Below are 20,182 nucleotides of genomic sequence, written 5' to 3'. Positions count from 1 at the left end.
CTTATGCAAGTATGTCTGTCTGGGCTATAAGATGTTTATTAATTATGATAATAAGGATATTATTGTTCATAGCTTAGAAGTGCATTTAAGCTAGCGTAGATGAGAGCTATATCATCCACGAGAGCCTACAATTTTTTTATGCGTAGGTATGAATAAAATAAATACACATAATAATGATTCCCATCAGAGAAGTTTAATTCTGTCTAATATTATTAATGATGTTTACAAACTGGACCGACCCACGGAGAAGAGACAAGCGTCTGATGATACTTATAGAATGACGAGTTACTGAATAGTTTTTATACGACTTAAGTCTTTATTATCTAAGACACTTAATGTGAAATTATATTTTAAACGACTTAAAGCTCTGATCTAACAATAATCTAAAACAAAAATGATTCATTAATACTCCTAAGCGCTTAATTGAGCAGAGAATATTTAGATCTGATTAAATTCAAAGTTAATTAGCTATTGCTATAAATCCAACATCGCAATTTAATCAAATATGTTTATATTGTATGCACTGCTTTTGTTTGAATACACAGAATGTTCTGCTTAATTTTGACCCAATCGGAGAGAAGGTCACTGCCCATCAGATGTTGATGATTGATGATAAATTTTAATATCAAATTAATATTTACTGTAGCTTAATTGCTCGAAGAAATGTGCCTTAATTTATTTTCGCCGCTTATAAGCTTATATTATACGAAACGGATTTATACTGTTATTTTCATAAATACTTGTTCCTCTAACTTCATTATCCTACATTAAACATTGCGTTATATATATTGAGCATGAATAATTTGAGAAAAACATCATATCAATAATTTTTATTGAGTGACTTTTCAGAAGCTTAATATCATCATAATATTTGTTTATTTCGTCGTATTTCGAGAGTCTCTGTAATTAAAATGGTGGAAAAGAGTAATAACCAAGTTTGTTGCCGGTTTTTCTCAGTACACTACATTTACTGATACTTTTTGAATCTGTGGTAACTTTATTTTTAATTCCATACTAATATGATGACTCAAAATCTTAAATTGCTTTTATGAATCTACTTGAATAAACAAATATTTTTATTCGATTTGACTTCAATCTGAACAGATTTAATTTTTTAAACATGATCTTATTTATATAAGTGTTGTACATATCAAACTACTTTTAAACGTTTGATTAGTTTCTTAATGTAGGACATACCTTTATTTGTATGTATATATAATTGAGTTATTACCGTTAAATCAAAAAGTATTTATAAAGACTGTATGTTTAACGAAACGATATGCGCCAATTATATATAAAAGTTAATTTAATTGCAGAGAAAACATTTATATAATTGCTTTTAGAATCTGGCATTAAAGGCATCATCATAAACTTTTACGTTTCCAATATACCAGTTATTTTTACCTCAAAAGTAAACACGTGTGTTCATGTATTGCTTGATTTATAGTGGCCTCGTAAACGCTGTTCCAGCGTGATTCACGACAGCAAGACTTTTAATGATCATTTTTAGCACGAATAGTAATACAGACGTCTGCTTTATTCTCTTTCATAACAGAATATTCTTTCATGAAAACAAGAAGGGAGTACTGAATACATAAAATCGGAGCCGGACGACTGCCAAGTTTTGTATTTCGAATTGAAAAACTCTCACGTTTAAATATAGGAGAGGTTAATGAACGTCGTAGCACTGACCTCCTTTCTGTGTGATGTTGAAGGTACGTAGTCTATATGAGTCTTCGTCAGGCTCCTCTTCGGGCTGCTGATGTGTCGTCCGCGGGACGTCGAGGAAGGCATTCGAGCGTCGAGGCTGGCTGTGCTGCCCGGCGGGAGGACGCCGACGAGCGGACGCCTGTCTCCTGACTTGAGGAGGAGTTTCCGCTTCGGCTAAACGCGGCTCCGAACTATATCTAGCTCGGGTTTCCCGATCCAACTGTTGCTGCTGTTGTTGCCGCCTGTGTCTCACAGATCGACCACCCGTAATCCTGGCAGACTGGGAACGCGTGGCCGGCCTGCGCCGAGGCGCCGGAGTCGTCTCCATCGGCGCGGCGAGGGCTTCCATACTCGCGGAGGCGGGCGCGCATATCGATTGCGAGCGCTTCGTGCGTCCGTCCGTAGCCATGGTCGCGACGATACTGACTGCTCACGGCCCCCTCCCGCTTGGGCGGTACTTGTTGCATCGGGATTATAAGATTAGAGCACTTTTAAATGTCACTAATTCCAACTAGCTTTTGTTTTGGGCGGGCGGAACTTTAACTCATACAATTGCTTACATTACATCGTCGGTTTGTTTTCATGAGTTAATTTATTATATTTGCACAATTTAGAGTGTTTTCGGTTATTCTTTATTGTGTTCCACATGATTTCATGCGAAGTAAAAATGTGAAATTTGAGATGAGTATATTTTTGTGTCAGTTCCTTTAAAATATGTTAAACTTTTAACGTATGTCATAATTCATTTAGATGAAACATTGCATGCGGAACGTGATTAGCTATCTAAGAAAGTCTTATACATATATGTATTTTTGTCATGTTGTGATATTTTTGCAGGTTTTTATTTTACTAGGAAAAGATTTTGATAACTTTATTACTTTTGTTGGTAACATAATTTGTACCTTTTTCTAATACCTTAATGAAACTTCTGCTATACAAGTAGGATTAATTGATAGTTTTATTATACCTATTTAAGTACCTAAACTTTGTATTCGTATCGGAGTGAATCAGAGGATTTCGTTCTGCAATTAATATTCAAGGGTTGGCGATTCGAGAATGTACTAAACTATTTCAAAGTACGAAAATCACCATTCCTTCTGAACTATTTGTGAAATAACTATTTAATGTCATTCCTAAAACAAATATACTTTTGTGTACAAATATTCTTAACGACTTTGTATAATATACTAGCTACTCGCCCCAGCTTAGCGCGGCAATGCGAAACTGATACTAAATTTACGACAAATTTTTTCTTGTTTCTTTACTATACATATATTATATACGAAAAACTTCTTCTCGAATCACACTATCTAAAAAAAAACCACATCAAAATCCGTTCCGTAATTTTAAAGATCTAAGAATACATAGGTAAGCTGTAAGCTACTTTGTTTTATGCTATGTAATAATGATATTTTAAACAATTTGGAATACTTACGGTAGGCTGTATATAGTTGGTACATCGGTATATCATTTTTTTTAAAGTGTATAATACAGTTTTTCTAATTGAACTATTGTAGAATATATCTTCAAATCAAATCAAATCAAATCAATTTTATTCAAGTAAACTTCATAATGAAGCGTTTTTGAATCGTCAATAATCAAATACTACCACCGTTTCGGAAAGCAGCTTCTAGCGAGAAGAAACGGCAAGAAACTCGCATAGTTGCTCTTTTCAAATAAACACATTTACAATGCTGTTATTGACAGTAATTAGCGTCCTATGATGGAACCCGAGCCTAACTCCAGGCGTTTCTTTCTAAAAAGTACTCTTTTAATGAATAGTATGATTTATTTATTAATTTAGTCTTAATAATATTTTTAAATTTTGAAAATGGTAAATTGATTATATTTTCCGGTATCTTATTATATATGCGTATACCATTGCCCAAAAACGTTCTATTTACCGTATGCAAACGGAAACTGGGGGTTACAAGTTTATTCTTATTTCTTGTATTAATAGTATGTACATCAGCATTGATAGAATAATTTTTAATATTCTTTTGTATAAAGATTATATTATCATAAATATATTGTGAAACAGCCGTTAATACACCTATTTCTTTAAATTTTTCGCGTAATGATGTCCTGGAGCTAATATTGTAAATAGATCGGATAGCTCTTTTCTGTAGAATAAAAACAACTTCAATCTCTGCTGCATTACCCCATAACAACATTCCATATGACATAATACTGTGAAAATTACTAAAATAAACTAGTCTAGCAGTACTTATGTCCGTAAGTTTTCTAATTATTTTTATTGCATAAATGGCACTACTTAGTTTTCTTGCCAGGGCATACAAATGGGTGCCCCACTGCAGTTTGGAGTCAAGGGTTATCCCTAAAAAGACCGTCGACTCAACAAACTCAAGCCTTTCATTTTTCAAAGTTATTGCAGAAGGATTTGATTTGACATTTGGCAAGGAAAACAAAACACATTTAGTCTTTTTAGCATTTAGTACTAAATTATTTATGTCAAACCAACCAAGAACCCGCGACAGGGCACTGCTTACAACGTCATAGTTGTTTATTTTTCTATCTAGTTTAAAAATTAGGGATGTATCATCTGCAAACAGTACAATATCGCAAGTATTTTTTACGAAATAAGGTAAATCATTTATATATATTAAGAACAAGAGAGGTCCCAAAATTGAACCCTGTGGTACACCCATTTGCGCCACAGCGCCATTTGATTTTGCACCATTAACCACAACCTTCAAAACTCTTTCACTAAGGTAGGAGGAAATTAATTTCAATGCAGGGCCCCTGATACCATAATATTTAAGCTTTTCTAGGAGAATATCATGCCTAACGCAATCGAAAGCTTTTGATAAATCACAAAAAACTCCAATAGCGTTTTGCGACTTTTCCCATGCATCATAAATGTGCTTAACAAATGCTACACCCGCATCAGCAGTCGAGCGATCCTTAGTAAAACCAAACTGTTGAGAATGCAATAGCTTATTCGAGTTAAAGTATAATAGCAATTGATTAAGCATGACTTTCTCAAAAATTTTACTTAATACTGGCAAAATAGAGATCGGTCTGTAATTGTTTGGATCATTTTTATCACCGGACTTAAATAATGGGATTACTTTACTTAATTTCAACATATCAGGAAAAATGCCAGATTGTACGCATTTATTAAAGATTATAGCTAAATAAGGAGCCAAGTCAACAATTACATTGTTAATAATTGTGACTGATAAATCCCAAAGATCACAGGTTTTTTTCAGATTTAATGTTTTAAATATTTTTAATATTTCGTACGGAGTTATATTCTCAAAAGAAAATTCTAACTCATTCTGGGGAACATAACACTTGAGTAGGTCTAAAGCATCATTAGGAGACGCATTAAGTCCTTTAGTAATATTCAGAGGAATATTAGAGAAATATTCTTCGAATTCATTGGCCACATCTAGATCTTTGCCTACAATTTTGCCTTTTATACTAAGGGATAACTGCCCTGCATCAAACTTCAACCTACCTGTTTCCGAACTTATAATATCCCAAGTAGTTTTCATTTTATTATTAGATTTTAAGATTTTATTTTTAATATGCAACGAACGAGCTGTTTGACAAACTTGTTTAAATAACTTGGAATATTTTTTAACAAAATTGATAAATTTACAATAACGATTATATTTCTTAAGTTCATATAGCTCATACAATTTATTTCGACTTATATAGATACCGGTAGTGGCCCAGTCTGAGAACTGCATTTCATTGTTTTGATAAAAGGTTTTTAACTGAAATATTTTATTGAATTCGTTATTAATTAGTTGTAAAAGAGAATTATATAAAGAGTTGGGATCATTTGAGCTGAGATTCAATTTTGGAAGGCTACAGTGTAAAGCATTATTGAAGTTGATTAAACCTTTCACAGTAATTGGCCTACAAGTGATTTTTCGTTTCTTTTGATTTTTTTTTATACCTATTGACACCATTTGGCCAAAGTGATCTGATGTAAGGTTTGATAAGATTTTCTTATTAACGGCCTCACAACTACAAAACACGTTATCTATGCAGGTTGCGGAAGTCGCTGATATTCTTGTAGGTTCACAAAATATGTTATTTAGATTATAAGATTGAAATAAATTTATGAACCTAGTACTTATGGAAGATTGCACTAAAATGTCAATGTTAAAATCTCCACAAATAACTATATTCTTTCGCCCAGGACAGACTCGCTTAAGGGCGTCCTCCATCACACATTCAAAAAGGTTAAAATCCGATTGTGGAGGTCGGTATACGCACATAGCTATAGTATGCTCGAGTTCCACGCATGACAGTTCAACAGTGCGCTCTATTGAAAGATCCACAATGTCTTTTCGCTCTTTACAATGTATATTCTGTTTTGTGTATATTAATGATCCTCCGTGTTTAGTTAATTTTCTAAAGAACGCACTTGACAATTTATAGTTATTAACCCTTCGGGTGCCTGGTGGGTCTGACAGACCCGTCACTTCAAAAAATCAACGATAGCTTTTAAATTTTTGTAGCAAACCCGCTGCACTCCCGAGTAGCTTCGCGATACAAACTAACGGCTATTTTGACTACTCTCCCGCTGTCCACAACGTACACCCATCCGAACAACACGCATTTTGTGTGCGCTCGGGTCTCAGGGACCCGATCAGGCACGCGGCGTAACTTTTAATCTTTTAGCTATTATTTTTGTTTTGTCTCTTTAATTTATATTGGGTGGTAAATTATTTATGGAAAAAATAGTGATGCAGTTATAATGACTGGGCGATTAATAAATGATGAAATTCGCCAAGCTTTAGAGAGAAATTTTGAAGAAAATGAAGATCAGGATGTAGTTTTTGATGAAAGTGAAGATGAGTCAGATACATAATTCTGATGTTGACAAGGAAGAAGTAAAAGTCTATAACGAACCAATTAACAGGGATATCATATATACAACCATCAAAATTGATTTATATGCCCCAGCCATTAAGTAATTTTGGTCACAGATCAATATATAAAGTCCTTGATTATTATTTCTGGATTCTCAACACTACTGGCATAAACGCAAAAGTTATTCATATGTTAAACAATTCAGATACTAGAAGGAACTTTATAAAAAAATGGGCATAGTATTGACTGCTCTACATCAGACTGAACGACGTAATAGTTGTAAGATGCAAAATCTTATCTTACTTTACGTAAGAGAATCAGCTCTCATTTAGGGGAACCCTCAGAGCCATCACCCAAAAAACATGATGCTGGTACGAAAAAGCGTTGTTATGTATGTCCTAACCAAAAAGATCACAAGTCTAAATAGATCTATGTGTCTTGCACAAGTCATATTTGCTTGGAACACGAAATTTTTGATTGTGAAAATTGGCACGTAAATACAGAATAGTTACAAGCAATACCTTTGTTACTTTTATATCAAAATATAAAAGTTTGTAAGTTAATTATTTAGTGCCTTAAAAATAATGTAAAGTTTGATTGTTGACCTCAATTAAAAAAATTAATATTGTCGATTTAAACATGAGTGTTTATTTTTATTACGTAAAATTAGAGACTTTTTAATTTTTTTAATATAACTTTGTAGAAGAACTTTAGTATAATTTTATTTTTCATTCATATAGCTAAACAGCTCTAAAATAAATATAAACACATTATTTGGCGTTCTGACTAATAAAATAAGTAAAAAACAAGCATTTTGTTACCGGGTCCCACAGACCCACCAGGCACGCCATGTAAGTTTTACCCACCAGGCACCCGAAGGGTTAATACTAGGTGGTAGCTGATGTGACAAGATCCAATGTTCGCTAATACAAAATATGTCAATATTATAGTACTTTAAAAATAATTCAATTTCGTTATCTTTGCTGGATAAGCTCTGTATATTCTGATGTACAATACTAATAATATATTTACAGTGCTTATCCGTTGTCTTATTGCTTAGTTTTTTAATTTATTATTGTTAGTAGCACAACTACTAATCAAGGGTATAATATTTTTTTTAATTGTAGTGTCTACAATTGGATCAAATATATTGTAAGCTAACAATGTAGCTATATGTCGTTTATATTTAAGTGGCAGGTACATTGTATCCTTTGTCAGCTTAAAGTTAAATATAAATTTATTTATGTCAAAATTAATAAATACGTCACTATGACGGCATGTCATGCTATGTAATTATTATTGGTATCATGTAACAAGAAAATATATTTTACAATTTATATGATTATGATTTTCAATTTCTAATTTTATTTCAGTCCGATGATGATAGATTAGTAAACTTTTAGGTCGGATGACGATATTATATAAGAAAGTTTTTTTTAATAAAATTTATTTTAACTGTGCAGGGATGTACATTGTTACTTACATACAATTAAAAAAATCGGAGTGTCTGTTTCTAATATTAACTAACCGTTTTCAATACAGTATACAATACATAATACATAATAATAAGTACATGGTACATATACCAAAATAACACTTTTTAACAATTTTTGTCTGTCTGTGTGTTCCGGCTGGAACTGCTGGACCGAATTTGACTTTAAGGCTATATTTTAGAATGAGATATAAAACAAAAATAATCCCTTGCATTGTACAAATACCGTCCAGTACCGCATGCCACCACAACCATCAACTTGATGTCACGAAATCTGCCTACTACAGAATTATTAGGATAAAATAAAATCTGCCACATGAACAATATATTTTTTTATTATTTACGAGACTAATGTCTTGTTTCGTGTCTTGTCCTCTTGAACAAGACATTCATAGATAATATCGGAATATCGAGCTCCATCCAAATAAAAATAAAGAACTGTTACCTTTCTGGTGGTGGGTATAAAGAAACAATATTAGGTTATAAAATTTTTAATGCACAGTAACATAGTATTATAAACAACCAATTACTTAATTTACTCATTACTTATGTTACTTCTTATAATGATTATTATATAAAATTATGCCAGCTAGACTCAGCGTGGGTCACTTGGGATAAAAGGCAAGCTTGAAAATTCAATGTTACTAATCCAAAATGTAAGGTTGAAAATTAGGCGCCACTGACGAATGAATTACTTGATGTGGTTTGAAAGAATACACCGTTCGCCAGACCGGTGTAAACGAAATTTATAATATAATTCAAAGGGGGTACATCACCAAAGTTTCCAGCTACACGTGGATACCGACAACGGCTTAGGGAACAGGCCTGCCGTCCTTGGAGTTGCACCAGCCGCTATCTGGGCACACTCAACCAGGAACCTGGAGCCGTTCACTCTTAATATTTCCATTCAAGAAGTCCACGTGGTGGGTAAATCCGATTAAAAAAAAAATACCTCCTGTAATACGAAATATACAGGTTCAATAAGTTAAGCTAATAAGCAAATGATAAATACCTTTAACGAGAGATGTAAGCACGAATTTACCTTCTGGAGGTTCAAAGTCCTGCTTACACAAATTGACGATCTCAACTCCGGAGAACCATTTCAAAGGGTCACTGGAAACCACAATTTACACATGACTACGACTTATCGAATTGCAAACCAATGCATTTAATCAAAAACAAGAATAAAGACTTACAATTTTTTACGAGTCGGTAAACATGATATAAAGTTCTGTCAAACTTCAAAACTTCATTGTTAATATAAATTCTGAAAAGATAACTGCTATTAAAGCACTGAATACTAAACAACCACAAATTAAGAAACTCAATTATTAAGACAACTCATCGATATATTCAGTATATCGAATTAGAATTTTGGAATCGGTGTGAAGCCGATAGTTCCAAAATTCAAAAAGAACGAAATCGAAAGTTCACGAACCTTTGAAAGGTTAGCGAGTGTGACCAGTATCACTACCAAAATACCCTTAATGAAAAAGGAATTATATCCATAATTAAATCAAGGAAATAATTATTAAAATTAAGAAAAGCCAAATATGAGGCAAGGTAAATTTATCATAACTAGACTCCGACACCTAGATCGAAGAACTAACCTTTAAACTGGAAGACAGCTATTAAATAAATTTGAAACGATGTGAAATGACCTCTAATCAAATTCAGCAAACGAATTAGATGATTAAAATCTTATTTTAATAATTGTTTTAATGCACCTTTAAAATAAATGTAATTTATTTTATTAATTAAAATTTTAGAAAATGCCATGTCGAAGCGTTATACTAGCAACACCGACATAAATTAAGTGGGAAATGGGTCAATGGCACGGAATTTAGCGAATTGACACTTTTTTGACGTTTTATATAATTATAAACAAAAGTTAAAATTATGAAAATAATTTTTAATGTAACAGAACATGATATAATAATAATAATTTATTTATTCTCTCCCATATTACAGACATTACAGTTTAAACGTATCTTAATAATAAGTACAATTGTGTGCAGGAGACGACGCCCAAACTAGGTAGCCTAGTGCTAAAAGTCTCCTGTCTCCACCTCTACTATATCAACTATTTATTATACAAATTTTCATGTAATATGAAAAAGACCAAATACCGATGGTAAATATCCCATGTTGTTAATAACTATAATAATTAAAAAAACCATGTTAATTTCAAATCTATCTAAAACAACGCACACGAAGTCGCGGGCACAGCTAGTTTATTACGTAGGTTTATGATCGACAGTTGACACATATTGTATTTTTACATATTTATAAATCTTCAAAATATTCAAGATTAAATTTTCTAAAATTCATAAAAAGCAAAGTGTTCTGAGAATATTCATATGATCATACGCGACATTCTTGATAGATACTGGATCGTATGTTACGCGTGGAGTTTATAATAAAACGGAACGATATATCAATTCAGCGAAAAGTTCTGAATTTCATGTACTTTTCACAATATTAAACCAAATTAGCAAATGTTAAAGCTGATGAAAGCGTGAGCAATTAGTATTTACCACTTTTTACGTACTAGTACTGGCTCACGACTTTGCTCGCGTTTTATGGGGTTGTGTAGACTTTGTTCCTTCTTGCGTCTTACAAAATTTTATCACATTTGATCGTAAGAGAGTAGCTAACTTTAAGAAAGACGTAAGTAAAGAATTATAGCTTTTTATATTAGTATAGACTAGGTAATCGTTCCGATTATATTATTGAAATAAAATTAAGGATGTTAATTTTTTACCAATATATCAATATTCACCAACAAGAATTTTTATATCCTGTTACATAGAAAAAAAACATATTATTATTGTTTTATATGCGTTTTCGCATTGTTATATTCGTTTGAGTAAAAACTTTGAACAGTTGTCAATGCCAATGTATGGGACTTTATGGTATAGTTCCATTAACGTACAGTGAGTCGCATATGAATTCTATAGTCAAATGCTTAAAGAAGTATTAAATAAAGCGAAGTGTAACAGCGTATTTTAAATTGCCAAACATATCGAGTGATGAGAGAATATGCCTCAAACAATCCGTGAATACCGTGCCAAAAGCGCTTTAACGATTTCTTATACCGTCTTGGTTTATGGTACCTTTCGTCACATGTATTGGTTCTATATGTATATACATGTAACATAGATTAATATATAGAATAGAAATATGAAACACAATAATTTTCAATTATGCTATGAATGTTTTTGTTTTTTTTTAATACTTGCCTTCATTTGTTTACCTTCATCATGGAATCCGAGCAAAACCAATTTCCAGGAAATTCCGTAACATAAAACTTTTTCGAATAAAAAGAGAGCGTGCAACTCGGTACACGTGACAGAAATCTCTTTGTTTCAGAAGCGTTTCGTTTTAAAATGTTATATCTGGGAAAGCTGCACACAAATCTGACCTCAAAGTCACGTTCTAACACTAACAGTTTGGGATACATGATGAAATAAAATTTTCTGAAAAGTTACTTGTTGCAAGTTGCATTAAATTCAACTTTGAAGTACTCTCACGAAATTCAAAGCAGCTTCCCTTAGACGAGCGGTGAATATGTGACGATAATAAATGTCAAAAAAAAACGTTGCAGTCAGTCTTGTGGAAGAGGAGGCCTCAGCCCAACAGTGGGAAACTCACAGTCTCATCACGACTCTCAGAGAGATGATCACAAGCACAGGGTATTTTTTCTTCAAAAACTAATATGCAATTTAAAACACACCTCTGAAATTAAATCCGCAACAACACACAACAGGCCCCGTGTAAGTGCTAATGGATATATCTCGTAATATTTCTAAAACAACATTGCATAGGAAAGCGTAAAATGCAATATTATTTAATTGCAAATTTATTTAAAATTATTTATATGAAACATTTAAAATTATTATAATATTTTTTATTATGCAAGAATACTTTGTCAAACAAACTAAATTCCAGTGGTTTTTTATCCCCGTTTTATCAGTAATTAAATGGACGATGAATTTTCTGTATCATGTATAATGTTTGGCAACACTGACATTTATGTAGATAATAATAAAATGTTATATCTTCACTTTTTTTAAATATACATGAAAAAACTTTATTTTGTATCAAACATATTACGCCCTCAGGTTTATTTCTAATCGTAACACAGGATGTGTGTTATATTTCATTCTAAACATTTTCATTTCATTTTAGATACATTTTTATTTTTTTAATGGATCACCAGGATGTTCTCGGCCATAAATAATATCACCCGAACATATCATTATAATTACCGACTCTGATGAGTTGAAAAATTTGACCCATTAAACATTTTTAAAAGACGTGCGTTTCATGTATTAACTATAAATCAATGAATTATTAGTTCATTTTTAGCACATATTAAGATAAAAGACAATCAGATATATTATAATAACATAAAGAAGATATATTTAAACAGGGACACATACGTGATAGATAGATACAATTACAATATTAAAACAACGGAGATTACGAAATAAGAAAAGTTTCACGGTCATTTTGATAGCTTCATGTGTTTAATTTGTGTTCATAATTCATCACGTGCTCAGCATTACAAACAAAATTGATAAAGTCTAGAGGCAAATTGATTTCATTCTCATAAAAAAAGCTTTAATACGAGGATGTACAATTGTAACAACAACAACATGTAAATTTCCTACTGCTGGCTAACGCCTCCCCTCCCTTTGAGGCTTAGAACATATTCCACCACGCTCTTCCAATGCGAGTTGGTGGAAAACACATGCAGCAGAAGTTCTATGAAATTAGACACATGCACGTTTCCTCACGTTGTTTTCCTTCACGCCGAGAACGAGACGAATTTATAAACACAAATTAAGCACATGAATATTCAGTAGCGCTTGCCTGAACCCGCAATCATCGGTTTAGATGCGCGCGTTCTAACCACTGGGCTATTTCGGCTCTCAACAATTGTAAAGTTACCTCAATACAACGCGTGAACCTGAGCTGACCAATTATTAGTTCGTAGTAGGTCTCACATCGGTAGAATAGATAGCTAGAAGATCTTACTGATTACTTCTGATTATCTTACTCAACTTACTTCTGATCTTACTTAAATACTTCTGGTTATAACATAATATAACAATTAGCCTACAGATCAGTACGCAGATATTTAATCTTAATTAAACGAAATAAGACTTTAGTCCATTAACTAAGTGTTACTTACTTTAATGTCTTCTAATTTTAAGAGGTTTAATGGTCTAAGTATTTAAATCAGTCGCCGAGCCGGCTTCTGTTTTATAATTCTGCCTTCCAACGTTAAATATAGAAGCAAAGTAAAGTAACATAACAGCCTGTAAATTGCCCACTGCTGGGATAAGGGCTCCTCTTCCATTAAGGAGAGGATTTGGAACATATTCCACCAGGCTGTTCTAATGCGGGTTGGTGGAATGCACACATGGCAGAATTTCGATGAAATTAGACACATGCAGGTTTCCATTACCGCCGAGCACGAGATGAATTATAAACACAAATTAAGCACATACATATTATATAGAGATTCTTGCCTGGATTTGAACTCGCAATCATCGGTTGAGAGGCACGCGTTCTAACCACTGGGCCATCTTAGCTCTTAATGCTCTTAACCCAGCAATGTATAAGCATGTTTAATTATTATTCAAAACACTATTTGAATTAACCAATGATTGATTTGGAAATATTTTTTTGTTCAAATTTTATTTATAGACTTCAAAATATATAAAACTAGATGTAGAAAGCTATTCCATGTTATTGACAAAACGCAATAGTCTGACCCATGGAATGATTTGTCATCTGTGAACATTTCAACATAGTTTTCAAATATCTACTAAACCACATGACATTGTCGAAATAATCTGTACCCTCTCGTCCCAAATGAAAGCCACAATAAAAATAATTTTCAATATTTTCAGTTTCAAAAGTTGTTGTTTTATTAATAGCTTTTCATTAATTCATTTTATGTTAGGCTTGTACTGTGCTGTAGCCACACACGAAATCAAATATATTAATTCAATTTTTTAAAGTAGTAAAGTATTTTTATTTCAGCGCTCCCTTTTTTAGTCAGAGTGTTCCCTTACCTACATCCTCCAAACCGATTTCCCAATTTTTTTATTCATAAATGTTGTATAATATATGCAACGTCCAATTTGTTTGTATAACGTACACCAGTTTATTAGATTAATAAATTTTTTTTTATGGCTTTTATTAGTGCCGAAAAGGCACAGATTATTTCGCCAATGTCACGTGCGATGGAGAAGACACGATGGAGATTGATCGGTTCGGTCGAGATTACATGCTCAAATTAATTTTGAAGGCATAATAGCACTAGACGAATTGGAGACCCATAACCTAAAACAACAACAATAATAATTACACAAAAAGTTAATAAAATAAGGCAACTACTATTAAAATGCATAACAACAATCACAAAATAATTTACAACTTAATCTTATTACGTTTAATATATTTACATAGAAATTTACAAAATGGACTAAACACAAATATTAACAAACATTCAACGTTAATAGGACGAGGGACTTTAGGAGGGAGAACGTCGTACATAGGATATATGAGATTGGGTCAGGAGAACAGTATATGGGATAAGGAACCTTCGTCTAGACCACATTCACACAAAGAATGATCTCTAACTTTAATTTTTCGCAGATGTATGGGAGTACATGCATGACCAAGGCGTATACGACAGATGGTTGTGGTGACCCAACGATTAGCTTGCCTGTGAAGTGAAAACCAAGGTCGCCTTGGAATGTCTGGTTGAAGAGAAGCATAAAATAATTTACCCTTCGATTTTGATGATGCTTTCCAAAGAGAGTTCCAGGATTTATCGAGGTGAGTTTTCGCTAGAGCACACAAGTCCTGAGTAGAATTTTTAAAATGATTAGATAAACCAGATGATATAGCAGATCTAGCGAACGAGTCTGCAGAGTCATTGCCTGTTATACCAGAGTGACTTGGTATCCAGACTAATAATATTTCCAACCCTTTTTGATGGCAGGCAAGCAAAGCTTCCCTGATCTTAAGGATGATAAAAAATCTTCGCCTGCTACGAAACGGATTTTCCCTAATTGCGAGCAGGCAGCTCAGAGAGTCTGTCAGAATTACAGTCTGTCTTAAGTTATGTGAGTGGGCAAATAGGATTGCTTCCAGAATAGCAATCGCTAAACCGGAAAAAAATGATGTTTCAGGAGGGGATTTAAATTGGAGGATAATTTTGAATTTGGGTATCCAACAGGCAGAACCGACACAGCTATCAGGGGATATTTTAGAGGCATCAGTAAATATCTGGAGGTGGTTTGACCAGTTTTGATGAAAAATTTTTTGAAACTTAACATTTGTATCAGGGGCTCCTTTGGTTAGACCAAGGTCTGTGACAATTGGAGGATTATGGACAAGAGCTCTAAATGGAGTGGAAAAAAGAGGATTAAGATTGAATCTTAATATAGGATGAGGGAGTTTTGTAAATTTTAAAAAACTGTCTAATAGCAAAGATTATTAGGGTGATCATATAGTTGGGACAGTATGTTTAAACGGGACCAGAGAGGGTGAGAGGACAGCTGTAATGATTTTACCACAAAGCGGTCGCATAAAAATTGTCTTCTCAGTTGAAGTGGAGAATCAACACATTCAACTTGCAGGGCGTTAGTAGGAGAAGACTTCATAGTTCCTATAATTATTCTAAGGCATATATTATATGTTGGATTTTATTGAGTTTATCCGATGCAGATTTATTAAATGGATCTAAAACAAATAGTCCATAATCCAAATGACTACGAACTATTGCATTGTACAGTAGTTTGAGAGAATAGGGGTGAGCTCCCCACCAGACACCTGAGACTGCTCTAAGGACGTTAATGCCTTTTTCACATTTTTTGATAATATGCTCAGAGTGACAAATTCCGTTCAGCTTGTTATCGAGTATGATGCCTAAGAATTTCGCCTTATTGACAAAGTTGATACGCTGATCCCCACAAAACAGATCAAAGACGGGGATTAACCTTTTTCGTGTAAAAGCAACTGCCTGAGTCTTATCTACTGATAAAGATAAGCCATGGTCAGAGAGCCATAGGTCAAGATAATGCAAAGCAGAGTTTAATTGCAATGTTAAGTTTTGGACTGAAGGAGATCTAAGATATAATACAATGTCATCAACATATTGAAGAATGTTACAAAAGTTATTAACAGACAGCTCGAGATCGTGAGTATAAATGCTATAAAGCAGAGGGCTGAGGACTGAGCCTTGCGGGAGACCTTTCCAGACTAATCGGGGGGGGGGGGGGGGGCAGAATACAATTTTGGCATTTAACAGAAATTGATCTGCAAAAAAGCAGATTACATATGAAATGAGTAATCCTCGGAGGGATACTCAGCTGTTGCAGTTTTTGCCTGAGTACCGGAAGAAGAACATGCAGAACATATGCAGAAGTAATATCTAGAAAAACACCCACAAAGTACTCTCCGTTAGAAAAGGCTATTCGAATGTCTGTCGTAAGAATGCTGAGACTATCAAGAGTGCTCAAACCCTTTCGAAAGCCAAATTGAGAGGGCGAGAGAATATTCCTGCTTTCCATTATCCATTCCAAGCGGTTTTTCAGGAGATGTTCAGTTACTTTTACTAATGTAGATGATAAAGCAATGGGTCTATAAGAACTTGGGTCCAAAGGGCATTTTCCTGGTTTGAGGATGGGGATATATTAATAATTTGGGACTTCCAAGATTCCGGGACGATTCCTGCTGAGAAAAAAGCATTAATTAAATTCAAATAGACGCATTTAGCTTTATCACTAAGGTTAATTATGTAACTACTTACTTTAACTTACTAACTAATATATGTTAACTATAAAAGAAAATTAACACTTACCGAAACCGAATAATGTTAGTAAAATCCAGAAACCATATAAATTAACTATTTGCACTAAAAAATTATTGAAAGAACAACACAAAATGATTTTAATAACACAGATATCTCACTAACACGTGTGTCAACCAAAGCTAACGCAAGCGAAGCTCAAAAATACAATACCTATAATGTGTTTGACAACAGACACAGATATTTGACAGCGCATGGTGCGCCATCTTGTTTTCATACTGTTTGGAAAAGAGTGTCAATGGGAGTTAAATGGTGCTCTAGTGTAGCGTCGCGTCGATGGTAGCGAGGCAGCCATCTTGGATGCAGTTACATTCAAAGTTTCCCGTGCACTACGTATGCGACGTATCTTTTCCGCTAATTTCCGATTTTCTTTATTCTTTTATAATAGATTGAGTGATTTATATTTTTGTGTATATTATATTTTATCGAAATGCTATTTATGACCACTGTTTTATTTTGTATGTTATTGATTTGTTCAATTAAAAAACCAATTAAATTTGTGAACAATAATTTTAATATACGCCCGCTTATCATAAACAATCCTGATATTGGAATAGAATGTCTATGGATTCATATTTAAAATAAACATTAACAATTTACGCTCACACTACTAATGACGATATACATACGTCATTTCAAAGATAAAATCAATCAGGCTTCTTTTGACATTTGGGTTTTTTATTGAAATAATGACAAGGTATCGACCTTTAGAGCCTATATTTTGTATCTGTACTTTTATCATTAACGAATATCGGTCAAATTTCAGCCAATGAGCGCGTACTAGATAAGTCAACAGTTTATTGGCGCAATTTCCGAGGTAAAATACTAAGTGACATTTAAAAACCACAGACAAATTTTAATGTTTTGTTTCATTCTATAGGTACTGTGGCAATAAACAAACTTTTCTTTTTCTTTCTCCGGGAAAATAGCACAGGTGTTGAATTGAGATACAGTGTATCTAATCAATCAATCGTTTTGCAGTTGCTATTAAAGATTCGCAGGCGCTTCGAAATATTATTTATTAATTTATTAATATTTCATTGAATAAAAAATGCGTCGTATTAAAATATAAACGATTCATCAAACTAAATACAAATATAAAAAACGAGTTTCGTATTGTCGATTAAAAAAAAACTTCTATTTTCGTCCTACTAAGTCTTATAATGCTTTATTTAACTTCTATTTATTTTAGGATCTAGAATCTCTCTTCCAATTCAGATTGCTGTTGATGTCTTAGAGAACTCTTTATATTGAGATGATTCTGGTGAATTAGTAATGTAACATTATTTTATACATTTCGTACGACCTACATTTAAGATGCACTATCGATTAATTTTAAGTAATTTAATTAATTGACCTCCGTGGTCGAGTAGTGTGTACACCGGTTTTCATGGGTACGCTACTCCGAGGTCACGGGTTCGATTCCCGACCGAGTCGATGTACAAAAACTTTATTAATTTTCTATGTTGTCTTGGGTCTGGGTGTGTGTAGTACCGTCGTTAAATGGCTTAGCTACTAACCTTGAAACAGAGAAATGTAAGTGATATTTCTAATAAAAAAAAAAAATAGTTTAACAGATGTAACAAAATACTACACGTATTTATAAAAACATTTTTTATAGAGATTTTTTATTATTTGATGTTTGTTTGCTAGCGATGTGTTTTTTCTTATATTTTTTAGTAGTTTTCTGATATGTTTGACGTATTAACGTTTCAAGCGCTTTGAAGCATTTTCTGCGACATTTTTCTTTCGTTAGATCGAATGGCGGTGACTGGGGCGATTCATAGTCGTTGAAGGAGTTTGTTATTCCATTTACTATTGAATTCAAAGCTTGCATTGCGTCACTTAGAACATTTACCAATGATGTTTGGAACTTATATTTAAATATAAAAAATACTGAGACTTTATAATAGAATATTATTTCTTTAAAAAAAATAAAGCTACGACTGTTTCATTTAAGACTACAGTGATATAACACACAACATAAACATATGAAATACGCTATATTCATCCTGAAACAATCAACAATTATAATAATAGTATATATATTAACAATTATATCATTATTAGTTGTAGCGTGAACCGACAAGAAGTAACGAAAAACTAAGCTATTAACATTTTATAATTATATTCTATAATCTAAAGTTTCTTGTTATGGCCGAGATGGCCCAGTGGTTAAAACGCGTGCATCTTAACCGATGATTGCGGATTCAAACGCAAGCACTACTAAATTTTGAAGTGCTTAATTTGTATTTATAGTTTTTCTCATGCTTGGTTGTTAAGGAAAACATCGTGAAGTAACCTTCATGTCAAATTCCAATGAAATTCCTTATCCTCAAAGGGAGAGGACGTCTTAGCCCAGCTGTGGGATGTACGGGCTGATGATAATAATCTAAATTTCTTGTCAAATCTGTTGATAGCTTAAATAGATTTGTTTTACTAATTATCTAATATTATCTGCGGAATCATAAAAAAGTACATTTCTTCAAAATAAAGGATGTTTTGAGTTATCGGAGTCGAGTTTGGTATTTATGTTTACAATTTTCGTCACTGTTTCTATAAACAATCAACAAACTTGTTGTAATCAATGTTACACAACATTAATATGAATTTATTAACAGGATATCTTTAAGTATTCTTTTTTATTTTATACGCCTGGATATCTTGAACTTGATGATAAATTACATCATAATTTCATCTTTATTAAACAATCGAATCGAGAGCTGAGGTGGCCCAGAACGCGTGCATCTTAACCGATGATTTCGGGTTCAAACCCAGGCAAGCTCCACTATATACGAGTATATATGTACTTAAATTGTGTTTATAATGCATCTCGTGCTCGGCGGTGAAGGAAAAAATCGCGAGGAAACTTGTATATGTCTAATTTCATTGAAATTCTGCCACATGTGCATTCCACCAACCCGCATTGGAACAGCGTGGTGAAATATGTTCCAAGCCCTCTCCTTAATGGGAGAGGATTAACCCGGCAGTGGGAAATTTACAGGCTGTTACTTTGCTAAACAATCGAACAATTCGATTTCGCGAAATATGTTGTTTTTACTATATCCTTACAAAATTCTCACACAAAATTCAAATGTCAGTTGTAAAATTTCATAAGTAAGGGACTTATAATATATTCTTAAGTAAGAATCGGTCTATGCATCTGAGTGTGTAACTAAAACGCCAATTATTATTCCGCCAATCAGTAATGTGTATTGCAACAGGCAATT

At 33.2% G+C, this 20,182-nt stretch overlaps 1 protein-coding gene across 1 annotated transcript in view; it reads right to left on the bottom strand.

Moving 5' to 3' along the window:
• The window catches only part of LOC124536424 (GTP-binding protein REM 1), a 167,743-nt gene extending 165,637 nt beyond the window's left edge, over nt 1-2,106 (bottom strand). The window contains exon 1 of the mRNA XM_047112965.1: nt 1,693-2,106. Coding sequence (XP_046968921.1) covers nt 1,693-2,059 — 367 coding nt within the window. The 5' untranslated portion in view covers nt 2,060-2,106. The remainder of the gene's footprint in view (nt 1-1,692) is intronic.
• Between the last annotated feature and the right edge of the window lie 18,076 nt (nt 2,107-20,182).

The sequence above is a fragment of the Vanessa cardui genome, chromosome 16 (genome assembly GCF_905220365.1).
Source record: "Vanessa cardui chromosome 16, ilVanCard2.1, whole genome shotgun sequence".
NCBI lineage: Eukaryota > Metazoa > Arthropoda > Insecta > Lepidoptera > Nymphalidae > Vanessa > Vanessa cardui.
The sequence above is the reverse complement of the archived record's forward strand: the minus strand, read 5'-3'. Positions and strand labels throughout refer to the sequence as shown.